The sequence below is a fragment of the Buteo buteo genome, chromosome 7 (assembly GCF_964188355.1).
Source record: "Buteo buteo chromosome 7, bButBut1.hap1.1, whole genome shotgun sequence".
Taxonomy (NCBI): Eukaryota; Metazoa; Chordata; class Aves; order Accipitriformes; family Accipitridae; genus Buteo; species Buteo buteo.
The window spans coordinates 1231658-1256478 of record NC_134177.1 but is presented as its reverse complement, the minus strand read 5'-3'; the positions used below and the strand labels follow the sequence as shown (position 1 = coordinate 1256478).

General features: G+C 43.9%; 1 protein-coding gene across 1 annotated transcript; it reads right to left on the bottom strand.

Annotated features, from left to right (window-relative positions):
• Positions 1 to 16714: 16714 nt before the first annotated feature.
• Positions 16715 to 22525, bottom strand: RAP2B (RAP2B, member of RAS oncogene family). Its single transcript, XM_075031230.1, has one exon. The coding sequence runs from the start codon at positions 22230 to 22232 to the stop codon at positions 21681 to 21683; it is 552 nt and encodes a 183-aa protein (XP_074887331.1). The 5' UTR covers positions 22233 to 22525; the 3' UTR covers positions 16715 to 21680.
• Between the last annotated feature and the right edge of the window lie 2296 nt (positions 22526 to 24821).

Below are 24821 nucleotides of genomic sequence, written 5' to 3'. Positions count from 1 at the left end.
TGGTTAGTTACCATAGCCTTGATCACCTAGCATCATCTGATAGGAGCTGCATGTAAATCAAATCTCTGCTGCATAGCACTCTCAATAGAGTGCGTATATACCTAGTTATGCATATAAAGCAGCAATTTCTGATTTATTATGTGTAGCTCCTAGGTGACTGCCAAGTCACCAGAATATAGTATATATTGTATGGGTGCAATCTGAACAAAGAACCTGTAAACATTCATAATATGCAAACCTTCATCCACCCAGTAAATGTCTTCTATAAAATCAAACTCCTTCCTGTTTTCTATCAAAGACAGACTGTCACCAGCAGAAATAATAAATCATATTCATGCCTCATGCTGAGGAAAGTCACTATGTGACTTAAATGGCCCCAGAGCAGGCCCCTGTTATAGTGTGGGGGCTTGACCTTGGCTGGATACCGGGTGCCCACCAAAGCAACTCTATCACTCCCCTCCTCAGCTGGGCAGGGGAGAGGAAATATAATGAAAGGCTCATGGGTCAAGATAAGGACAGGGAGAGATCACTCACTAATTACTGTCACAGGCAAAACAGATTTGACTTGGGGAAAATTAGTTTAATTTATTGCCAATCAAACCAGAGTAGGGTAATGAGAAACAAAACCAAATCTTAAAAACACCTTCCCCTCACCCCTCCCTTCTTCCCAGGCACAGCTTCACTCCCGAATTCTCTACCCACCCCCCCGCCAGCAGCAAAGGGGAATGGGGAATGGGGGTTACGATCAGTTCATCACACATTGTCTCTGCCACTTCATCCTCTTCAGGGGCAGGACTCCTCACAGTCTTCCCCTGCTCCAGCGTGGGGTCCCTCCCACGGGAGACAGTCCTACACAAACTGCTCCAGTGTGGATCCCTCCCATGGGCTGCAGTCCCTCAGACACAGCCTGCTCCAGTGTGGGTCCCCCGTGGGGTCACAAGTCCTGCCAGAAAACCTGCTCCAACGTGGGCTCCTCTCTCCACGGGGCCACAGGTCCTGCCAGGAGCCTGCTCCAGCGCGGGCTTCCCACAGGGTCACAGCCTCCTTCAGGCATCCCCCTGCTCCAGCGTGGGGTCCTCCCCGGGCTGCAGGTGGAGATCTGCTCCCCCGTGGACCTCCCTGGCCTGCAGGAGGACAGCCTGCCTCACCATGGTCTTCACCATGGGCTGCAGGGGAATCTCTGCTCCAGCACCTGGAGCATCTCCCCCCCTCCTTCTGCACTGACCTGGGGGTCTGCAGGGCTGTTTCTCTCACATATTCTCACATTGCTGCAATTGAGCAAGTTTTTTTCCCCCTTCTTAAATACGTTCTCCCAGAGGTGCTACCACTGTCACTGATGGGCTCGGCCTTGGCCAGTGGTGGGTCTGTCTTGGAGCCGGCTGGCACGGGCTCTGTTGGACACAGGGGAAGCTTCTAGCAGCTTCTCACAGAAGCCACCCCCATAGCCCCCCTGCTACCAAAACATTGCCACACAAACCCAATACGTATACCAACTCAAGTTAGTTCCAAAATCAGATCATGGTCAACTAAAAAAAATACTATATTGCAGCAGTTCATCTCAAAACCAAGAAAAACATGGGTTTGATAAGATGCATTAAGCATGATTTTAATTTTGACTTTGTATTTGATAGATGAAAAAGTGATTATAATGTCAAACATTCAGACACCATGCATATACATCTCTAAAAATCAAATGCACAGAAAGGAAAACTACTCTTCCCTCACTGTGGAAATAAATCTTATCGTGGAAATGAGATCGAAGTACTCACACACCCAGTTCTGAATGACAGCATCTGACAAGTGACATCAAACTTAAAGTCTGGATTGTCATTTAGTGAACAAGGAGGGAAAAACAACAGCATGTTACGCAAACCAGAAAAAAAAATATCATTAAAAACTTTGCTATTATTGAATTTATGGGAAAGGACTCAGATATCCTAAAATGATCACAACATTGTGTTGGAAGAAACCACCTTCTTCTCTACTGGTAGCTAAACCCAAAAAATAACATAACAATTCAAACTACACAAAAGGAGAAACAGTTCCGATCTAAGGTTGCTCAGCCAATAAAAAAAAAAAATAACGGTGCTTTAAATAAAAATAAGAAGTATTTTGATTTTTGTTCTAGCACCTTCACATTTAATTTTGATCCATTTTTAAATTGAAATAAGATGTCTTAAAGCAAAATATTTTTAGCACTTCCTAGATGAAACTTGGTTTTGAAAATATGAAACAAAATGCTTTTGATCTTTTCCCGTGTCCTCCCCCAACCCATGCAAACTGCTCAGTATATTTGGCTTAGATTGCGGAACAGCTTTGGTCCTTTTTTTCACCCCTGCATTCATAAGACAAGTTAAAAGAAGAACCTTTCTTACACCAGGTCTTCTGTGGTTATGCTAAAACTGTCCATTAGATCTAGTATTTGCAAAACATTCCAGTTATTCCCGCACGTAAACTGCTCCCATCAGCTGCGCAGGTTTTTGGTTTTGAATGAAACGTGAGTCCCAGTAGCCAGATTAGGAATCCTCCTTTCACACCACACTGTGGTAATCATAAAAGAGACTAAATTGGTCCCAATCATTTGAAATGCTGTATGAAAAGTGATTCCAGTTTTTACAGTTGAACGTGATTGGCAATATTACGGAAAGAAAAGTGAATTATTAAGCCCTCTGAAATACCCATAATACGTTATAATTGGATTCTCTCACCTCCACCCATCCTCTCTTACCGGGCACACTGCCCTCACTCTGTACTTACCCATTTACATAAGCAATCACCATTTTCTGGTAAACTACCATTTCCTTTCTCTACACTTTTTTCAAGAGATTATAGTTAGCTCCAAGCAGTTCAGCACCTTTATAATTAGGGGGAAAGCCTCAAAAAGAGGAGTGACGATTATGACAAACAGGTGCCCAAAAGGCAAAGAACTAAGCAAGGTTGGGACTGCAGAAGCTTGCTGCTCACCCTGGGAGAGGGCCACAGCTTCAGCAGCCCTGCACTGAGGTCAGTACTTTGAATACCAGGATGCCCAAAAGCAAAGTGAAATCTTTGTGGACCCAAACCTGACTTTAGTCTGTCCGGGGAGGCAAGATCCTGAGCTGGTGTAAATGTGATATCCTGGGCCATGCTGTGGTTCAGCCCAGGAACCTGGCAGAATCACAGACTCTCCTCTTCTTTTTTGTTTGGTTGTTAGTTTTGTGTGTGCCTGATTAAAAACTGCTGGAGGACTGCCTCATCTTTTGGTATTTCTGTACTCTAGACCAAACCTCCTTCTCCTCACTCTTGTACCTTTCTGTTGTTTTCCTACAGAAGCAGCATTTTATTGCTGTCAGCCTCCTCCTGTCTTGAACAGTCACGCTCACATCTCGAATTTAACATAACTCCTGCTGCCGTGGGAAGCACAGAGCATCCAAGGTCAGCTGCAATTAAAAAATTCTCAGTGTTAATTTTCAGGCCAGCTGTAATCGCAAACACTTTGACTATTTATCCACTCCATGCAAGTGTAAATCAGCCCTTCCTTGCCTTTTCATTTTTTAAGAAAATCAACCCCCTTTTCAATATTCCTGAGAATCATTCATTGCTTTAACTGTCAACAGCATGACATTAAAAAAAAATTATTGTTCAGTAACAAAATGACCTGCAATCCTATGCAGCCAATTCATGAATAAGATAAGCTATAAAAATTCACCAGCCCCACCACACAGGAGAGGAGCTGGTGGATCTAGGACACTTCAAGGTACCGGGAAAGACCCTGCTGCCCTGGAGGTCTGAACGGACCTGAGAAAGACCAAACCGCTATGTGGCTTGAAGGAGGTTTACAACAAAAGCCTCATCCCGGGCAGGCAGCAGACACAGCAGCAACCTCTCAGAAAAGCTGGTGCAACTTGACAAAAAAGATTACTAAGGAAAGAGCCTGAGTTTGAGGTAAAAAAAGAATATGGGCAGCTTAGAATAAAGATTAGCGTTGGTAAAAAAAAAGAAAAAAGGCAACGTTTTCACCAATCCTCTCTCACGCCCCTTATTTGCATTTTCCAACGCCAGCTCACTGATACAACATGGAAACGGTTTGACCAAGTGATGTATCTGCAGGTTTCTATGGTGATCAGCACATAAATTGCCTGCCCAGCCGTGTGTGAAAGAAACCATCCGTTTCAGAAACCGCAAATTCTATGCAGAGAGAAAACCATTCCCTGAATTGGGGTATCAGAGGATTGTACTGCATGACAGAAAGCCTAGCGCTTATTTACCAAGCTGGAGATTTCTATACTATTGGTATAGAAGCGTGGGACAGTGCAGTTAGGTGATAATTCAGAAGAGGACAAAAAACCCTATACAAAATAATCCTAATTACCACTAAATAATTACACTACATAACATTGTTTGAAGATACTGATACACACAAAATACATACAAAATATTTTTAAATATCTGAAATATTGAGCTATACAGTAACACTTGAAAACCCTGTGAAGAGATAAAAATTGGCTGATTACACATGACTGCTGGGCATGTTACTCCCGCAGATGCGCCCGCGAAAGGGAGAGCTTGGAGGTAAATCCTTGGGGAAACTGCCAGGCTCCAGCCAGGATTTTAGAGCCAGTTAGACACTAGAAGGTGTGACAGGAGCTTAGATTTTTTTTTGCTTGTTTCACACTCTTCTTGAAAAAGGTGCCTTGAAAATGTTTGCCATCTACCCCGATACAGACAAAAAGGCTCCACACAACCAGCAGAGAGGGTGCCGACCCTTTCCACTTTGTAAGGGTAGAGATGTGGAGGATTTTTTACATTCCTTAGGGAACCTTCACCTAGAGTAGAAAGAAAACGGCAAATGAGGATCTTTACCAAATTCGACAGGGAAGATTTAAAGGCCTTCAAAATGATGCTAAGACTAATTCTGACAAAGTGAGATTATTGTCATCATTACTATTAAAAAAAGGAAACATAGGACAGAAAGAGTTGTTAGGAGATCTGAAGCCAGTAAAAGGTGCCCTGGAGACATGGTGAAATTCTTGTACTGAAGCTTGTGCTTTCTTTAATGCAGTATAGTGGTCTGAGATTCTGCCAGTCTCTTTAATTAAATCACCAAATGTTGGAGGAGAGCAGAAAGGGCTGGTTTATGCCAGTATCTTCATTTCCTTGAATTTCTGTCCTGGCCTTAATCCCAGAACAAGTATGCTTGACAAAAGTAAACTATGGTCAAATACAAATGATCAAAGTAAACACCAGGAATAAACCATAAATAGGAATTTCTTTCAAGTTTGAGGGAATCCCTCCACTGGTTTCCCATCAATACATCAATAGATCAACTCCAGTTCCATCAAAAATCAAATTATGATCTAAGCATGAGCATCTTATTTGTAGCACTCAAAGTCAGCACCCAAATATTGCACAGAAAGCTTTCACCATCCATCCAGAAACCCACAAAACTGATTTTACAAGTAGGTGGAGAAAGATTCCATGCATTATTTTCCTATTGGAAAAAGACGGTTTCTTTCCAGTTCAGCAAACGAAATTCCCTGCGGTCGAGCCCCCTGTCACCAGCAGACGGAGGTGGGCAGCCCTGCGGCAGGCGAACACAGCAGCCCTGGGCCAGCCCCAGCACAGGTCATGCATGCCACCAGCCCCACAACCTGGTGGGCCACCACGGGGGAGGCACAAGCTGGCAAGTAATGCTAAATTTCTCCAGGGAACGTTTTGATTTTGATCAGGCATGGAATGAAAACACTTTGAAATAAATAAGCATATTCAGTGTAGTAAATAATGATTTCAAAAGAATATAAGTATATTTTTACTAATATTTGGTTCACCAGGGGAGCAACACACATACTATTTCTGCTTGCATGGCATGAAATATAAAAATATTGTACCTGAAATTTCCAACTGAAATTCCAGGCACTTCCTGAGCACAAAATATTTCCCACTCCATTGTGTGGAAACTAAGTGTAAAAAAAAAAACAAAACAAAAAAACCCAAACCAAACCTGAAGTTTCATACCACACCCTGGTTTTGACACAACAGCTTCTACTCCCTTTTTCTATATTGCCCTCCTCTCCCCATTACCTGCTCCACTGTTTTTTTTCCCCCGAGCAGGGAGCTACGTGCCTTCCCCGGCACAGAGGGGTTAGCCTGCACCAGCAGAGCTAAAAGGCCATGTCTGTCAAGAGCAGACATGGAAAACGAATTAGCACTTTTATTACATCAGAAAAACAACTTCATACATGTACTTATCAATGAACACCCAAGTCAACAGCAGTTATTGTGAAGAGCTAATTTAAGAAATTAAAGCTAAGAGGAGGTGGTTTTTTCCCTTAAAGTATGACTTATTTGTGTTAATGAAACATCTAAGAATGTAACAGTAGACATCCAACAGCAAGTATCAGCTACACTCATAAAAATAGGGCAAATGACAAATGGTAAAAAGGAATTCAATTCACGTACTTTGTAACTAGCTGATTGTATAACCTATGTAGAAGGCTTTTGACTTCACGTTCACTGTCTTTGAGAACAATATCATGAAATCTTGTTTTTAAAAAAGTGTTAGTCCCTTTCAAATCTTTATGATGCTGAAAAAAAATCTCAAATCCTCACTGCCACACACGTTAGGCAGAAGCACTGATTCCATTTATTTAGAGTATTCCCAAAAGGAAAGTGTGGATAATAAAAATGAGCACTGGCAACAAGACAAACCTTGTTAATCGACATAGACTAAGTCACTGCCTGGCACTTTTCAGCTGAGAAAGCATCAAGTACCACCCTCTTGAATATATTCGCCCGTACCCAGGACTATTTGCCAATAGACGTGGCTGACTTGGAGGGCAATGAGCTAATGGCAGGAGTTAACACACTTAGTGCCTTTTAGGAATCAAACCTGGAATTTGTCAATTCAAATACAACTTGCAGTAGATGGTGATCTAAGTTTAAAAAAAAAAAAAAAAAAAAAAGAAGTGTGTTTACTCTCAGTTTTTCCACAAACAGGCTTTGAAATGCCAGCCAGTTCTGGTTTACCCTATTATGGAGAAACTTATATGCCAACTCCTAAAACATATTAGGAAATTAGTATGGCTGAGAAAAAGGATATAATATACACAATGATTTTCTTTTCCGAAGCCAATTACTCTAGCTCCCAAGCCTGAATTAAGCAGCTGCAAACCTTCAGAAAGCAGCTGCTCCCGTAACCCCCTTCCACACGCTCGCTGACTCTGCCTGTACGCAACTCCGGGGTCCCAGTGCGGAGCAGGCGGCTGCAGTGCAGACCAGAAACCCCCAGCGTGGCCTTTCCGAGGTCACTCTGAGCATCATTTAGTCACCCAGGGCCACACGATGTCCATGTCCTCCCACAGGCACATCGGTAGTTTTATATTTTGTAAAACGCCATGTGATCCCAGTGCATAGCTAGGAGGAAAGCGAGAGACTTGGGCTCCATCAGGCACTTCCCACATCACCAGCTTGCTGGGGAGCTTGGATTTGCTGTCCGTAAAGTCTCATACAAAGAACCATTAACTACCAGCATCTCCAACACCGTCATTTTATCACGCTTTTACAAACAGCACCACTGTATGAAGACACAGACACCTCCCACTAAGATGTGGGACCTGATGAACACACAGCCAAATGGTATCGCCTTCTGGGAAACCTGCTCGCACAAAGAAATGAAACCCAAGTACGGAGCCATAGCACCACTTCTGCTACCACAGACATGCCTAAAAAACCACAGAAGATGCATGTATTCAAGATGCCCAGTCGATCAATAGTAGAAATCAGTAGCTCGTAAACAATAAATCTACAAATTTCTTTAGCATTATGTTCCAAATAAGTCAATAAATATAAACCTTTTAACAGATAAAGGGAAGTCAGTCATGTGCTGACTGCTTTTAGTCAGAATGCTTAAACTCTGAACATTAATCAGTGTTAATTTCTTAAAATGAGAGACTGGAAGTTCCATTACTATTGCACAGAGCTCAAAGACTGTATGTCCCACTCCATGCTCCATGTGAGCACATTTCAATTCATCAGCTAGATTATTTTTTCAAATCAAGGCAGAGCTTCTGTCACGTGTCGCTTGTTCTACACCCAGTGAAATTAACAGTGACTGGAATAACCCATGATTGGAAATTTAAATTATTTATAACCTTTCTGTAAACCTCTTAAGCTAGTCATTTAGTGCTGCAGCATTCACTGCATTTGCCATTATGCCAAGAAGAAGATGACACTCTGCCCTCAGGTGCTGGAGGCATTGGGCAATGCAGAATAATCACTTCTGCAGCCACCGATCTTTGTGAGGTGTGCAGTGGGGGAACTGAGGGTGGCTGCAGCTGAACAGAGCGTTCACCCGCTCCAAATTCAGACATGATAACATGTGCTTCCTTCTTAGCACCCCCACATATGAGTTTAACCACTTTTTTTTCTATTGGGGTAGAATGGGAGGAAGTAGAAGTATGCATGTGTACAAGCGAAGAGGTGAGGAAGCCGAGAACAGTGAAGTGTGCTGAGATCTTCAAACTTTTTCTTCTACAGCTACAAAGGGAACAGGCACAATCATCCACCAAAAAGACAAACGAGCACAGCTTCTCTCATGAGACCCCACTAACAGGGCAAGGTGGGATGCTGGCGCTGCGACCAGGGTGAGGCTCCATCAGTCTTTGCTCTTCAGACTCGCAAGTTGCTGCTGGAAACAAGCTGAACTGATGCCTGTGTGAAGCTGACTGTGCGGAATGCCTGCTGGAGAGACAAGAGTCCCATGAGATGACGATCACCTTCCCAGGGAAGAGCTCCAATCACCAGACTACAGGTTTTCTGGAGGGGGACACCCCAGTGCCTGCCAATGGAGCTGTTCTGTTCCGTAAGGCGTAATTACGGCCCCACAAAGCTGCACCAGCAGGCAGGAGCACCGTCCCATCAGTCAGAGCTTATTTCAGCCCCACCAGGCAAGGGAAACAAACTTCCTAACAATTACTGCGGCCTTACAGGCAGCAAAACAAGAATACTGGCATACTGTCTTCTAGAGAGAGTTTGCATAAATCAAAATGTGATTACGCTACATTTTGTATGTAAGAGTTTTCCACAAGATGGTGAAGCACAGAGATGTATAACCTGTTTTGCAATGGTAATTGAACTAAATTATCATAATCCTCCCAGAGTCCTGCAATCACTATTTTTTAGATTGAACCTTTCCTGAGGGTTTAAAAAAAAATATTTTCTTTTTCCATAAGGATAGTTATTATACTTAAAAATAATACCTATCCTTGAATGAAAGCTGGAGCCACAACTGAGTGTGCACCCTCTTATAATGCCGTAATGCAGGAATGAAATATTCCCTTTTCCTATACTCTGCTGGATCAACCCTTTTTGTTAATTTGATGAGCACTGTGATGGATCATCACAAAGGCCCTTTTTGAAGTAAGTGTGTTTAATCTTTCAAAGAGATTGATTTGAAATTGACCCAGTTTCAAGTGAATAAAAATTATAACAGCTTCAAATTGATTCAATTTCAAGCCTACTCAAATCATATGTTTTACATCTAACCTTTGGATCTGAGTGAGAAATATTTCCATTTTTCTTCAAAGAGTGGAGGGTGGGGCCACCCAAAGGAACTAATACTTACTTCTCTTTTCAAAGTTTCTACAGTACAGTGTAGTACTTATGCCAAAGCAACACAGAAGTCTTGCCTCCTGAAGTACAGAACTGCAATTCTTTTAAATTTTAGAATACATATGTTTTGATATATGTGGACCATACACCTCTGCAGTGACCCACAGACTCCAAGGCTCACAAAGTTCATCTGTTTCTGAACGCAGAAAAGGCAGAAGGGCAGGAGGGAAAGGCAAACTCAGGGCAACTTTGTTCTCCCTCCAGTTCTGACATAGTTCAGGGGCTTATGTAGCTCCTGGCATCAGCTGTAGAATTAAAAAAAAAGTAATGGCTTCATCTAACTTATGCTCTTTTGATACAGCATAGAGCAGCTGCAGAGAAGAGCACATAGGACATAACCTCAATACTTGCTTTGAGACATCATGGATGTTCACCAGGACTGCTCCAGCTGCAACGCTGCTCATCCCACGGGGCACCAAAAGGCCTTGCAGTGCAACCAATTCAGCTTTAAAAGATTAAGGCAACAGACATTGCTGCTCTCTCAGGTGCCTGGTGAATTACTGCAGAGTAACTACCCAGTAGATAGGTATGGTTTTACACAGCCAACTCGCATCACCAGATAACCAGCGCGCACCAAGCTCAACACCCAGCCAGTAGATAACCCCTGCACCTGACCAAGGCATGCTCCGACCAGCACTGGGAGCATCAGAAACAGGAACAACCTGCAGGGAGCCGGAGCGGGTCCTGGAAAACCATATAGCCACATGGAAACAGCATCACAGGACACTGCTTTTTGCATGGAAGAGCACACCCAGAGCAGGACCCGTACCTGAAAAGAACCCAGGGTGCTTCTCTTCCTGGCTGGCCACTAGCGCAAGTTTTCCATCTTGTCTCTGCGTTTCTTTCCCCCCCCTCTCTTTTTTCTTTTCTTTTTCTTCTTCTTCAAACTGTCACCAAAAGGAACTTTTACTGTTACAGTCAATGTATGCCATCAGCCATGCAAATAAACCACTGTGTCTGTAAGCCTGTCTCCACATCCCTTGGGCAGCATAGGGAAAAGTGTTCTTCTGTCATTTTCACAACAAAAACGCTGTTAAATGCAAACTAGATCTAGGAGAGTTTTACACTGTAAGCGTCCCAGCATCCCAGTCAGCCAGCGCGCAGTATCTGTGCTCTCCTGCACACCAGGAGACCTTATTGCCCCCTACAACTACCTGCAGGGAGGTTGTATTGAGGTGGGGGTTCCTCTCTTCCCCCAAGTAACAAGCAACAATAGGACGAGAGGAAACAGCCTCCAGTGAGCCAGGGGAGGTTTAGACTGGACATCAGGAAAAACTTCTTCACCAAAAGGGCTGTCAAGCACTGGAACAGGCTGCCCAGGGAAGTTGTGGAGTCACCATCCCTGGAGCGATTTAAAAGACATGTAGATGTGGCGCTTAGGGACATGGTTTGGTGGTGGACCTGGCAGGGCCAGGTAAACGGTTGGGCTCAATGATCTTAAAGGTCTTTTCCAACCTAAACAATTCTGTGATTCTATCAGATCGATTAGATAACAGTACAAAGATAAAAGGTCATCTAATGGCTGTGAATTATGAGTACAAACAAACCTTACCAATACTAAAATATAACATATTATAACTTCTGACAGAATGGGAGGAAACAACTGTATAAAATGAAAAAAAAATTATATAGACCTATTGCCATTTCAAGATGGCATTCACAATTCACATAAACCCAGTATCACTTCAAGATAAGAAACACCCATAGAAGAAAAAAAAAATAGTAGTAGTTTACATTTTAGACACCTGAAGATCCAACTAATGGCAAAGGGGAAGGCTTTTTTTAAAAATGAAATTACAACTTTAAAAAGGACAAAGATCACACTACTAGGTCCATGTGAAATATTTAAAATGCAGACTGGGGTTAATTTCTGCTCTCATTTGCTTAAATAATGCTCTGATTTCAATGGGGTTACAAAAGAACAGGGAATTCAGCATACATATATTTTTAGAATCAGAGAACAAGTCAAGTTCAGATTCATAATAGTGTAAGTCAGTACACAAAGACAATTTCAGTCATGAAGTTATATTAAAAATCCTATTGCAGGTAATTAGGATACCCAACACATTTGTTTAGAGTTTGTTTACATCCTGGAATAATACAGCTTATGTCTTTGTATTAGCATGCACAAACACGCTTGCCAAAAGAACTCCAGTTACCCATCAATTAATTTCTGTTAACTACTCTAAGTGCTGAAAAACCCTGAGTGACGATAAAGGAAGTCAGTGTCTTACAAACACCTGAAACAAGCTGCGACCAGGTGCACATTTAGCAATTCCAGTCTATCATAAAGTTTGTAAAGAATCCAAGAACATCTATCCTTGAACTCAGAGTATTTCTGTCTAGCCAGGTTTGGCTTCCTTATCACAAGAAATACAGAGGTAAGACATAAACTAGAAATTTTATTCAGACAGCACTGACCACAAACAATTCAGACAAGTTTGACAGGTTGCTATCCCTACATCTGGTAAAAGGCTGCACACATTTAATAACCACAGTGATTTTCTGGTTTAGCAATGCTGAAAATTAAATTGTGTCAGGTCAAGAATGCCTGAAAAGAAGCAAGAAAACTCTTTTTTAGGTGCTTACAACTGGCTAAATAAATATGTACCTAAGTTTCTACCCTACTGGTCCAATATTCAGTGAGTGTAGGCACCCAATTCCTGATTTTCTATGCTCAGAGTAGAAAAATGTGGATGTTTCCCAAATTGTGGATACCATATACAACTTTGTATGCATAAATATTTATGCTCAGAAATCTGTAACTTTCACTACAGCGGTTGAAGTATAGTAGTACTGTAAGTGAATAAATATCTAAGTATCTGTTAACACTCTAATTCACTCCCAGGCTGACCTAGTTCTTTGGTAAATAAGCTTTCTCAAGCTGTTTCTCTGCTGAGTGTCCAGGCCTTGGAAATACCTTAAACATAAGTGTTCCCCTTAAACTTGTTTTCATTGCAAAAATACATGGAGTGCATGGCACGTGTTTCTAGAATCTAGGCAGCTTGTGCTATACAGTAATTCAAGTGTGAATCTCCTATATCTTTCTTTTAATTGAAGGAAAAAACAAAAGATCCAACAACAAAAGAGAAAGCAAACCCCACACTAAAGCAAACATAATATTTGAAATAAGAAACACAGCAGAAAATAGCCAATCTGGAACGTGGCAGAATATTCTGAAAAGGAGAGAAATCAAGATCTCAAACATTAGAAACTTAATTACTCAAGTACTTCATTAGCATGCTTTCATCTCAACTTTGTTAATCATCAAGTAAACTTGGCAGCAAACTCCCAATACTAAATTGAGGTACGTAATATTACTGTAGTTCATTCAAGGAATGAGCTTATCACTAATCTCATCCTTAAATACATATGGCTCCTAACTATCTTGAGTCACATTGTAACCATCATCATTATAAAGTTCCACACTGTTTAAAAGAGATTTTGGTGATTAGTGGTGTAGGGAAGCTATGAAACTCGGTATAAACTTACATCATCAAAATCATCCTTGGTGAATGACACACTCATTGTGCAAACTTCCTGTGTGCTTTCGAATCTGCTTAGCACCATGGGGCAGGGAATATCCACAACATACATGCACAGAACGGTATTTATACCTGAAACAGAAAAATTCAACCCATCTTCTCCCAAACTCCCCCTGCCCCCACCAAGACGTTCAGTTTCCTACTCTTCCACACAAATCACATCTGGCATTTAGTAAACCTGGCAACATGTATCCTGCTTCCAGCCTCGCACCACAAACCCAAACCACAGTCCTCCATCGCAGATTCCTGTCCTACCTAGCCAGTATTTTACTAGCCCTATGCTGCTACTTCTTGATCACTTAGATCTTTCTCATAAAAAATGCAGTGACTGTCATGGACATATATGTACAATACACTGAATGTCATGGACGTATATGTACAATAACGCCCCAAACTTACTTTTATTACAGATGTAGAAAATACTGAATGTGCATTCAATTTCTCATCACTCACAAGAGTCTAAAGCACCAGACCTCATCGCTGTATTAGGGTTGGTGAGCAAGGGGAAGAAACTATGATTCAGTAAAGGAACTTCAACAGAAGTCACATTATATGTTTCCTAAGAAACACAAAAAGATTCACTGTTTTGACCTCTAAAATATATCTATTTTATGCACATAAGGAAATTATATCTATTTTATGCACATATGGAAATTATATCTATTTTATGCACATAAGGAAATTATATCTATTTTATGCACATAAGGAAATTATTTTCAGGATATCTGCAGAAGATTTATCTTTCAAACCACCTTTCTGGACAAGCAAGAGTGGATACAATGCACACACATACTTCTTCCTCAAAATGCCAAACTATTTTCCTCTGAGCGTGCTGGACACCACTGCTATACGTTAGCCATAGGAGTATGCTGTAAGGTCTCCATTCACCTTGCAGGAAACAGTTTTTTGTTTCTGCATTCCCCAAACAAACCTATAACGAACACGTAACACTGAAGAGCAAGGAGTTGCATGTATTGTATGGACGCTCAGTTTCAAGTATAACTCCAACAATGGATACACCCTCTCAAATGTTTAGACCTGAGCCAGCTTACCATCCCAGTGGTTTGATAGTGTTCAAATAGATAGATTTGATAGATATCAAAACCAGTGTTTTGATAAGCAATCACTTCATTATCACTGCATCATCTGGGCTCTCTCCTCCCCCACGCAGCCTACAAGAGGAAGAATGCCAGAGCTCCAAGTGAGCAACAGAGTCATGAAGGCAGCCCATGTCTGACAAACACCCATGGCAGCAGAAGGATCACATGTATTTTTCACTATAGGCAAAAAAAATGGAATGGCACAGCTTGTCATGCAGCAGCGAAGAGAAGGGGTAATCGTCTCCCGTCTAAAAGACTGTCTAGTCTGAGAAACAAGAAGTCACCTGTAAATTCAAAAAGTTACATTACACATTCATATTTGCATCATTGTAATTTTTCAAAACAGAAGCCTGGATCTTTTCATTCTTTACCTCCCATAAGCCTTCAGTAAGTAAACAGACCTTCACTTCATGCCTACCATGTCTATCAATCCCTACAACATGGAGATATTTATAGTACTAAGTTAATATAAATATTAAATCATACTTAAACACATCCTCTATCTAGTGATAACTATCACAATAATAAATAAATCTTAGAATATTTAAACAAACCAGGGTCGGTGAAAAATTACAAAGATAATTCTGTGAAATCATTCAAGTACCATACCTCCAATGCAAAGGGCTTTTAAGTATCCTCTAATTTAAGCATAAGGCTTAGTTAAACGAAGACTTCTGCTAGACACTTAACATTCAAAAACTTGCTTCCAGTATTTAGGTCCGTCTTAGAGGAAGAAGTCACGTACTCTTTTAGTGACAGCACCCTTTGGCATACTTTCTTGTGTCCTCAATCTCTCTCTCTCAATCTTCTTCCTTTATTTCATTTGGTGCTGCAATTCCAGAGTCAAATGCTCATGCAAAATCAGTTCATCTGCACTGAAGTCAACATTTCAACAAAATACAGAGTTGGAGAAACTGAGGTGTAGAAAGCTTTAAATGTTTGCTGGAAACATACTGAATCACTGCTGAAGCTGGAAACCAGAAGTAGGGCATGGCTTTGATAGAGGGCTAAGCCAGACACCTCTCTGAGCTAGACAGCAATCCAAGGCAGAAACACCTTGCTCCTTCCTTTTCATTTCTAACTCTGACACAGATGCAGTAAACTATTTAGAGGCAGCAAGATGGTAAGGAACTTAAATGATCTCTCCCATCAGGAAAGCGTAATGCTTCCCCACCTCTGGACTGTTGACACCATGGCTGGAAGGAACACTACCAGTTCTATCATCTCTAGGCAAGGCAAGGAAATGATACAACTCAAGTTAATTCAACAGTAAATGCATCTAATTCTTGCATCTGTTCTCAACCCTCAGAACAAATGCTATCACAAGGGTATCAATAGTCATGTTTCTCATGAACACTTTTGGGTGGATCACTTCTAACAGCTAAACAAAACTTATTTTCAGATACCCACATTGGGCTCCACAGCTGAATATCTTGCCTACTAATAACAGAGCAGATGCACACATCCAACTGTAGCTCAGTGCTTACTGCCTTACCTTCAATTCTACCTCTAAGAAAAGAACTTGAATTTTTAAGTATTCATCCCAATTGTTTAAATTGGGATAACAGTAGTGACACTGCAGAAACAAAGCATTAGATGAATATGCCCATAAACTGGTAAGGGAATACCAATACGAATGCTGACCTGTACCTTTTTCAATACCTAATTCAAAGGAAACAAACAAACAACCCCCCCCCCAAACCCCTTCCATTTCAGATCAGTTTTTCACCCAGAACTCCATTTACAACCATCCTCAAAACCAACCGCAAACATCCAATTTCATCCTAGCATCATAATACAGCAGGATAACAAGACCACATCAAGAGGCGAAAAATTTAGCGATGTCATTCTGATCAGTCTAGTTGCTGCAGCATTTCTTGTACAATCATAATCAGTCAATCAAGCAGAAAAGAAACATCTGGGATCTGTTTGTTACCTGGACATCAGATCTATTAACTACACCTTTTTATAATGTTCCCTTAAAGAACTTTGTAGAAATAAATAGTTTTTAAATCATTAAAGCTGAAGTTACATGTCAGACACCGTTTTCCTAAAAAATATCTCTCTGTCGAGGATTACTAAAACAAAGCTATGGATTCTTATCAAAGTGTCCTCTTTGCCCAAACCTCCAAAAGACCCAGAGACTGCCAAAATAAAATTAAGTCATTACAGAACAGCTGCTTCCAATATTTTAAGACTTATTTGAACAACTTACAAGTTCTGGTTAACTGACTTCTAATTTTACAGTGTTGTATATAGGATCTAAGACCTTGTTAGATATTACAGACACATTTAGTATTTGTTTTATGCATAATAAGTCATCTACTGAATCACTATGCTCTAGCATCAGCAGTATCAAAGCAGCACCTGATGTGTATTAGAGCAGTCATACACTTCAAAAAATTTAAAATAGCTATAGGGAAATATTAATGGCTGTTCTTAAGCTTTCTGCATGTAAATCTTTCTGCTCTAGCCATTATCGGTCGACCAGGTCAGGTTTCACTGGGCGTTTTCTTCAGCATGATACTGACTAAATGCAGAATTGAGATCACAGAGGTTGAGATCATCTGTGGTAGGGGCAAGAATTCTGACTGCAACCCCAATGAAGTCAGAATACACACACACAATGACTCTTACTTGGGAAATACAGTAAGGTTGTCAATTACAGACTAACAAACCCTTAGTCTACTCAAATTAAAAAACAGAAAAAACAAAAAACCCCAAACCCAGCACACCCAGCCCCAGCAACGCACTTCCACTCCATTTCTCATCACTGTAACTCACTTGAATATCTTTAGTTGTTTGAACTAAAAATCTGCTATTGAATCACTCTCATCTGCTATGTACACGTTTACCAAAGATTGCCAGCCCCAAATAAAAAGTTTTAGAAGTTGGTCAGATGTTGGAGTCCTACAAAAATGAGGTTCTAGAACACCATGCTATAATAATATGACAGGAAGGAGAATCTTTTTGACATATACATTTTGCATGAGGCTATAAACACTTTAGGAGCAGGCTATAAGCTACAAAGATCATTATTTAAAACTACTTCACCTTTGAACACAGCTCGTACACATTTGCTTCTACATCAAGTCTCAAATCTCACCCGAACATGAATGGGCACTCCAAACAGTAGTTCCCAAAGATACAGTGAAGGTCCATAAAGAAGAGTGTCTGGGTTGCCTACTATACAAACCTGGTGGGTAAGAGAGCTTCTAGCAGCAGGAGAGCTCCAACCATTCTCCATTTATGGTCACGGGAGTTGTCCATTAATTTCAAAGGGAGAAGAACATACATGCCACTCCTTTTCATACAAAATTCTTAAATAACATGAAAGTTTCTGCATTTTGTCACTCCTTGGAGAAACGTGATACTTAACAACACCTGCACACAATGAGTATCCAAATGAAGAAGTCATAAAGAGCCAGCTGCCCTTTATTTAAAATGCCCTTTGCAAAAAACTTGCCATACATTCTTTTGAGAGAAGCATAACCGTCAGGAATCCCATAGCCACAGAATTCAACATCATCTCCAGAAACATAAGCATCAATAAAGCCTGAGCATCATGTTGAGAAGAACCACACTTGTATTGAAAATGAGGTCGAGAATACTGCACGGTTACAATCACAGAGACTAGGATTTCAACAACACGCTTTCTTGCAATAGAACAAGCTTGGATTTTTAAAAATACAATCATTATGTACAGCAAAATATGTGGCCATAAGACCAGCCTTAAAGTAAGGCCTTGTTTACACAATTTCTGCATTGTCAGGAAGTATTTTGGCCGGGAACTTAATTTTTCTTCCAAATCAATTAAATATTTGTAATTCTCACTGTGAAAAGAGCTATATACCACCTTTGTATTGACACGGGTATAACATATTCCCACAGGGAAAAGGAATAAAAGAGTACCTTTATATTGATACAACATTTTCCTCAAGTGTAGAAGCTAATATAGCTTTCATTATTCAGTCAAGTTAAAGCAGTATGACTTTTTCCTACTTTATAGACAAGGCCTATGTGTAACAAGCACCAAAACACTTCAGATTATTTGGAAGATCAGACTACTGAGTTCTACTTTTTGTACTGTCCTCACCAAGTCATAGAGAACATTGAACATCTAAATACATTCAAAACTTTGATTAGACCCATGCCATGGTTTCTTAAACGCTTCACTGTTTAACGAACACACCTTTTCGGCAAGAACCAGAATATATCTACAAGAAAGCCCAGCATAATCCAGAACTTATTAGGCTGCTTTCAGCTGCTCTGCTAGGCTGAGAAAAACTGGACTTTATGTGCCGCTGTGTGCTACAAACACCCATTTTTGCATCATTCCTTAATCACAACACTGGCAGTAAGGAAACAGGAGGCACTAGAAAACATGAAGAATCTGCTATCTGTTGGGGAGAACATAATAAATACCTGCTTTTATTAAGCGGAACAAGTTGCTTTCAATACACTGATCTAGAGCAAGGCCTGTTGGGTGCTAAAAACTGTATAGTCCCATTGAATGTTAAGGCAAAACTGAACCATAGCAATAGTCAAGATGTAAATTTATGGCATTTTTTTTTTTTTAAAACTTCAGACATGAAGTTTTTTAAACTGCAAACATGGCGGTGGTCAAGCTTTCTTAGTTTTCAATGCAGTATTTTTGTTACAAGAAGCCCTTACTTCTAATACGGAAGTCCTCAATGAGCTGGCTTCTAATTAATTTTTAGAAATTTATGGAAGATAACCTGCAAAGAGGTTTTCAGTTTTCACTTAAAAACGGGGGGGCTGGATCAATTTGTCTGTTATACAAAGGCCCCAAGCAGACGTTGAGGGACCATCACTAGGGTTGCCTTCTCCAACCCTCTTTGTTTTTAACTGTGATTGTATCAGTCTGACTGATACAACCTGACTGATTGTATCAGAGCAGGTCCTTGCTGTTTTGAAGGATACATGTGAGCTCAGGAGAGGAGATATGTTCAATACTTAAGTATACAATCTTTTCCAAAGTTTCAGTACATACTGGATGTTGCTAAAATAAGCATCCAATTTTCAACTAAAATACAAGATTATAATTTTCATTTCAATCACTGGGATTTCAATACATAGAATTAAACTAATACTAAACACTTCCAGTGCTGAAGCAGAAAGTTTTCCTACTTTAAATAAAAGAAATTATCAGACTCACGGTAGGAGTCATGGCAGTTAGTTTTCAGTTGGCCTGATTAAAAACCCCTTTACACATCATTGCTCAACTTTTGCTTTCATGTTGTAAGATAATTTCAAGTCTTCTTGGGATGGGGGGGGGGGAAGAGAAGGAAAAAAAAAAAAGAAAAAAAAAGACTTGCAGGTTTTGTGTGCTAATCCTTAAAGAAGGTGCTAAGAGAGGAAGATAATAGAGGTAAACAAACTCCTTATATCTTCCAAATGACAGAAGGTAAACCTCTCCTCCCAGCCCAACCCCTCTGCAAACCAGAAAAGAAATACTGGTCTGATGTATAATTTAAAGAGTTACAATGCAATGAGATTAAAAGCTTAAATTTTATAAATAATCAACCTTTAGAATTTTACCCCAATAAACCATGCTGTTCCCAGTAAGGAATAAGGACCTAATCTTACAAGTCCTTTTGCATTAAAGCCACACTACCTTCCTAAAGCTGCCTACTGAATACAGCGTTCCACTCACATGCTGGCATCACATAGGGTCAGGACCTAAACACAAATGAAAAACTGTATTAAAAATGACTAAATATTAGGCAAAATAGCAATCTTGTGGTTTGTCCTTTTTTTTTTTTTAAACATTGTCCTTAGCTAAATCGAGCCCCCTCCCCGCCTTTCACTTCTATTAAGATATAAATCAGGATTAACAGCCTATGTGAAAGTTAGTGTTTCATGTAATACATAAAAGCGCACAAAGTTGTTTTCTAAAAAACAGCATTTGTATTAAAATTCTTAAAATGGATAGACATCTCTTAAATGCATGTCTAGAATTAAAATGACAGTTGTTAGAATTCTCTTGGTACATCACAACGATAAGATTTCCTTCTTTGCTGGCTGGAGGTACACCCCACAACAAAACCAAAGGGGGGGGGCAAAAAAAAAAAAGGGGGGTGCAAAAAAAAAAGGCAAAAAAAAAAAGCAAGCCCCTGCCCCCCCCCGCCAAAATCCCAAGAGGCTAAATTCTTGTAAATTTGAAGTAAATGAAGCCCGAACTTGCAAGACATGGAAATAACAGTTAAAAGGCTCAGATGGAAATAAGAAATAAATTCCACTAACAATAGGCCCTTTTGTCCTGGCTTGTTCGGTACGATTACTGCAAGGAAACTGTTAAGTAGTTTTTGGAGTAGTAGATAATGGGATTCTGTGGAGCTTTCACAGGTTGGCACCGGCTGGAACAGCTGAGTTTTGAAGGCACTCTACAGACACAGGGTTGCTGTTGGCCCTGCATCACATATAGGAAGTCTTTGCACTTTAGAGAGCTAGTCATCAAAATCAGTTATTGCCAACCCCAAAAGAAAAACCCTCGGAACAAAAACACCACCGCTCCCACCCGCCGAAGAAAAATTAAAATAGAAACGAAATCACACACACACGCACACCCAAAAAATTGTGCAGATTTGTAACATTTTCACAGCTGATTTAAAAAAAAAAAACAAACGAAACAAAAAACAGGAAAACCCCAACACGCTACCACTCTCCTGCAAACTCCCATCCGATACAGCAGGTAAACAAAATAGAAAATTATTTCACGGATATTCATCAGCAGACACTTTCTGGCACCCCACACTGTATTGGCATCAGTGTTTTAAGTTAAAAGTCCCAGTTCAAGATGTGCAATTCTCCAGGCTGGACGCCCCGGCACAACCACCCAACTTTGCATAGAGATCCTGGGGGCGGGCGGCGGGGCGCTCCACGCGTGGCCGCGGGGGGGGGGGGCTCCTCACGGGGGCCGCGGTTTCTCCTCACGCCTGTCCCGGCGGGGCGGGGGGGTGTGTGGTGTGTGTGTGTGTGTGTGTTCCCGCCTGCGCCCCGCTCTTCCAGGCGGGCAGGGACCGCTCCTCGCCGAAGCCTTCCTCCCCCGTGCCCGCTGCCGGCGCAGGGCGGCAGCCCGCGGCAGACACTGACAGGAAATATGCAACGACCAAGACTGGACGAAACGTACATGCCGAAAAAAGCCACATTTCCAACACGATTTTTTTTTTTTTCGATTTTTTTTTTTTTTTTTTTTTTTTTCTCCTCTCTGTGTGTGTGTGTGTGTGTCTGTTTTCGGCGGCTGCCGGGGGCAGCGCGCCCGCCCCGCGGCTTGCACCGGCCGGGGCGCCGAGTCGCTCCCGCCGCCTCTCCCGCCGGCCGCCACCGCCGTGTCCCCGCAGACAGCCCCGGCCCGCCGCCGCCCTCAGAGGATGGCGCAGGAGGAGCAGCACTGCTCGTCCCCGTTGGGCTGCGAGGCGTAGTTCATCTGCCTGACGATCTCCGCGAAGAGCTCGTCCACCGAGGCTTTGTTTTTGGCCGAGGTCTCCATGAAGGGGCAGCTCCACTCCTCGGCCAGGGCTTTGCCCTCCCCGAAGGAGACCTCCCGCTCGCCCTCCAGGTCCACCTTGTTGCCCACCAGGATCATGGGCACCCTTTCGTACCTCTTCACCCGGATGATCTGGTCCCGCATGGGCTTGATGTCCTGGAAGCTCTGCTGGTTCACCAGGCTGTAGACCAGGATGAAGCCCTGCCCGTTCTTGATGTAGAGGTCCCGCATGGAGGCGAACTGCTCGGTGCCCGCCGTGTCCAGGATCTCCAGCACCGACGGCGAGGAGTCCACCTCGATCTCCTTGCGGTAGAAGTCCTCGATGGTGGGGTCATACTTCTCGATGAAGGAGCCCGTCACGAACTGGACGGTGAGGGCGGACTTGCCCACGCCGCCCGAGCCCAGCACCACCACCTTGTACTCCCGCATGGCTCCCGGCGCGCCGCCTCCCTCGCCTCCCGCTCGGGGCTGCCGCTTCCCTCCCGCCCTCACGGCGGGCGGAGAGAGAGAGGGAGGGAGGGAAGGAGGGAAGGGGGGAAGGAGGGAGGGAAGGAGGGGCGCGCACGCCCCGCCGGGCGCTCACTGGCGCCGCGCGGAGCCCGCCGGGGCGGGGAAGGGGCGGCCGCACCTCACGGAGCCGCGCCTCACGGAGCCGCGCCGGGCCAGCCCCGTCGCCGGGCAGCGCCGCGGCCCGGCGGGCGGGCGCCGGGCCCTCCGCGGCGGCGAGGAGGAAGAGGAGGAAGAGGAGGAGGAGGAAGAGGAGGAGAAAGAAGAAGAGGAGGAGGGGGGGGGGGACACACGACACACTGCGCTACCGGCCCCGCGGCGGGACAGCGCTGCCGCGGCCCATGGCGCCCCGCGGCCCGCCCCGGCCCATTGGCTCCGGCCCGCCGCCGCCGCCCGCCCTTATTGGCTTGCCGGCGGCGGGCAGCCGCGCGCGCAGCGCCCCGCCCCGCTCGTCAGGCCCCCCCGCCGCCGCCACCGCCGCCCGGCAAGAGCGGGGCGGACTCGGTGCGCGGCGTCTGTCCCCTCCGCCGGTCTCCTCAGGGAGGGAATGGCGGGGTCCCCTCAGGAGCGGGGCGGGCTCACCCGGCGCGGGTGGGAACCGCGCTGCCCCCGGCTCGCCGAGCGGCGGCGGTCCCGTGTACGGCAATGGGAGAAGGGCGGCGGGACCGGCAGCCCCAGGTGCCCCTGCCCCCGTATCGGCGGAGGGCGCGGTCCCGTTATCTCCTCACCGCGGGCCCTCCCGCCCTATCGGCCCTCGCCAAGGGGACGAGGCGCTCCTCGCAGCGGGCGCCCGGGACCTGTGCCCGGGCAGCTGCGGGACCCCCCCCCCGCTCCCCGAGGGAGGCTGCCGGGAGGTGCTCGGTGCTCGGTGGCGCTTCGGTCCCCGCGGAGGCAGCGGGAGGGGAGCCGCTGCCGAGGCCGGGTCCCCCCTGCCACGGAGGGGCTGCCGGCAGCGTCCTCTCGCCCCGCGCGGGAGGGCCTGGCGGGCGCTGGGGTCCCCGAGCAGCCCCCTTGGCTCTCCCCAGCGGTTCTCGGCCCGGCTGGCTCTGGAGCCTGAAGGTACCAGCTCCCTGCCGGGGGATACACCGTTCCCGGTGGGGAAGGGCTCCCTCGCCCCCTCGGGGCTGCTCGGGAGAGGCGGCTGGAGCTGGCTGGCCTGTCTGCCTCCCACCCCTGGAGATGGGAGACCTTGGCCGTGGCAGCTCTGTCCATCAGTGGCTCCTGAGGAGCCCCTTCCAGGACACCCCACCTTCCGTGTTCTCACCCTCCATCTGCAGCCGGGATCGCCTGATCTGTCAGGCTGAAGGTGTGGCGATTGTCAGATGTTGATGCTGTTTGCACTTTGTGGCCCGCAAACAGCAGCGTTTAGCCCATGTGAGGTTGACTCACGGGGGCTGGCTATTTGCCGGTGTTTGTCGAAGTCATTCCTTGGACTTTCTATCAATCAGACATTCCTTTCAAGAAAATATCATTACTTGTTTTGGCACCCTCCGGTCTTTGCTTTTATATCCTACCCAATTCTTTGCTGTTCTTAGTATTTATCCAAGTAGTTGTGGCACGTAGGTCCTTTCTACCTTCTTGTTTACAAACCTAATTTAAACACAGTACTTGAGGAAACAGGCCATGGTAGACAAAGACAAAAGGGTTTGAAATAAGTTTTGTAAGCAGCACTCTGTTGTTACTGACAGTTTTCACAGACATTAAATTCCACTTAAATTATTTTTCCAGAATTCACGGTGGGGATTCACTCTGCTGGACCTAGCTGTACCGCATCCCCCTGGTCCTCTGGTGAGTACTGCGTTTCCGCTGATCCTCTGGCAAGTACCACGGTTCTGGTGATCTCCTGTCTTCAGGAGCTTAAACTAAACCCCTCTGCTATTGCTTGAGTGAGTCTTTGCAAATGAAGCCTCTCCAGATGAATGTAAAAGTTGCATTCCACCAACCCTGCTTTGGAGCGGGCAACAGCTTAAACAACTTTCTTAAATATATCATGTTCTCTGAAACCTGGCAGTCTCTGTATTCAGTTTGTAGGTGTAGTCGTGCCCTGTACCTGTTAGTTGGGAGTCCCCAGGTGGGATGCTGATCTGCCAGGCCTCCACCTGGTTTTTCCCAGGTGCACAGTCTTCTCACTCACCTGTAGAATTTGTCAGCTGCAGGCTGATCCTGAGCTAGTTCAAGGTGATGTACAAGTCAGTCTGGAGATTGATCAGATATTTTATCTTGCATTGAATCCTGAGGGCTGGGCTTTGGCCTTATCTCTGTTCTAGACTCTGCCTGCTAACCACATTAACTCTTAACTTGTGACAAACCTGTAGGGCCTCTTTTTTTCCAGAGCAGTACTACAGTTCTTTGAAAAAGTGAAAAAGACCCCTACAAGTACTTATAACCTCCTGTTCCATGAACGCTTTGCGTCTCAATGACTGCTCGACTCATGCATAGACAGGCATAGATGTTGGGTTTGGAAACAAAATAACTGAGCTCGGTATGAGGCTTTTAAGTCCTTTCCCCACC

What these genes read in the sequence shown, in the direction of transcription:
- RAP2B (XM_075031230.1), bottom strand. Translation starts at nt 22,232, where the DNA reads ATGCGGGAGTACAAGGTGGTGGTGCTGGGCTCGGGCGGCGTGGGCAAG.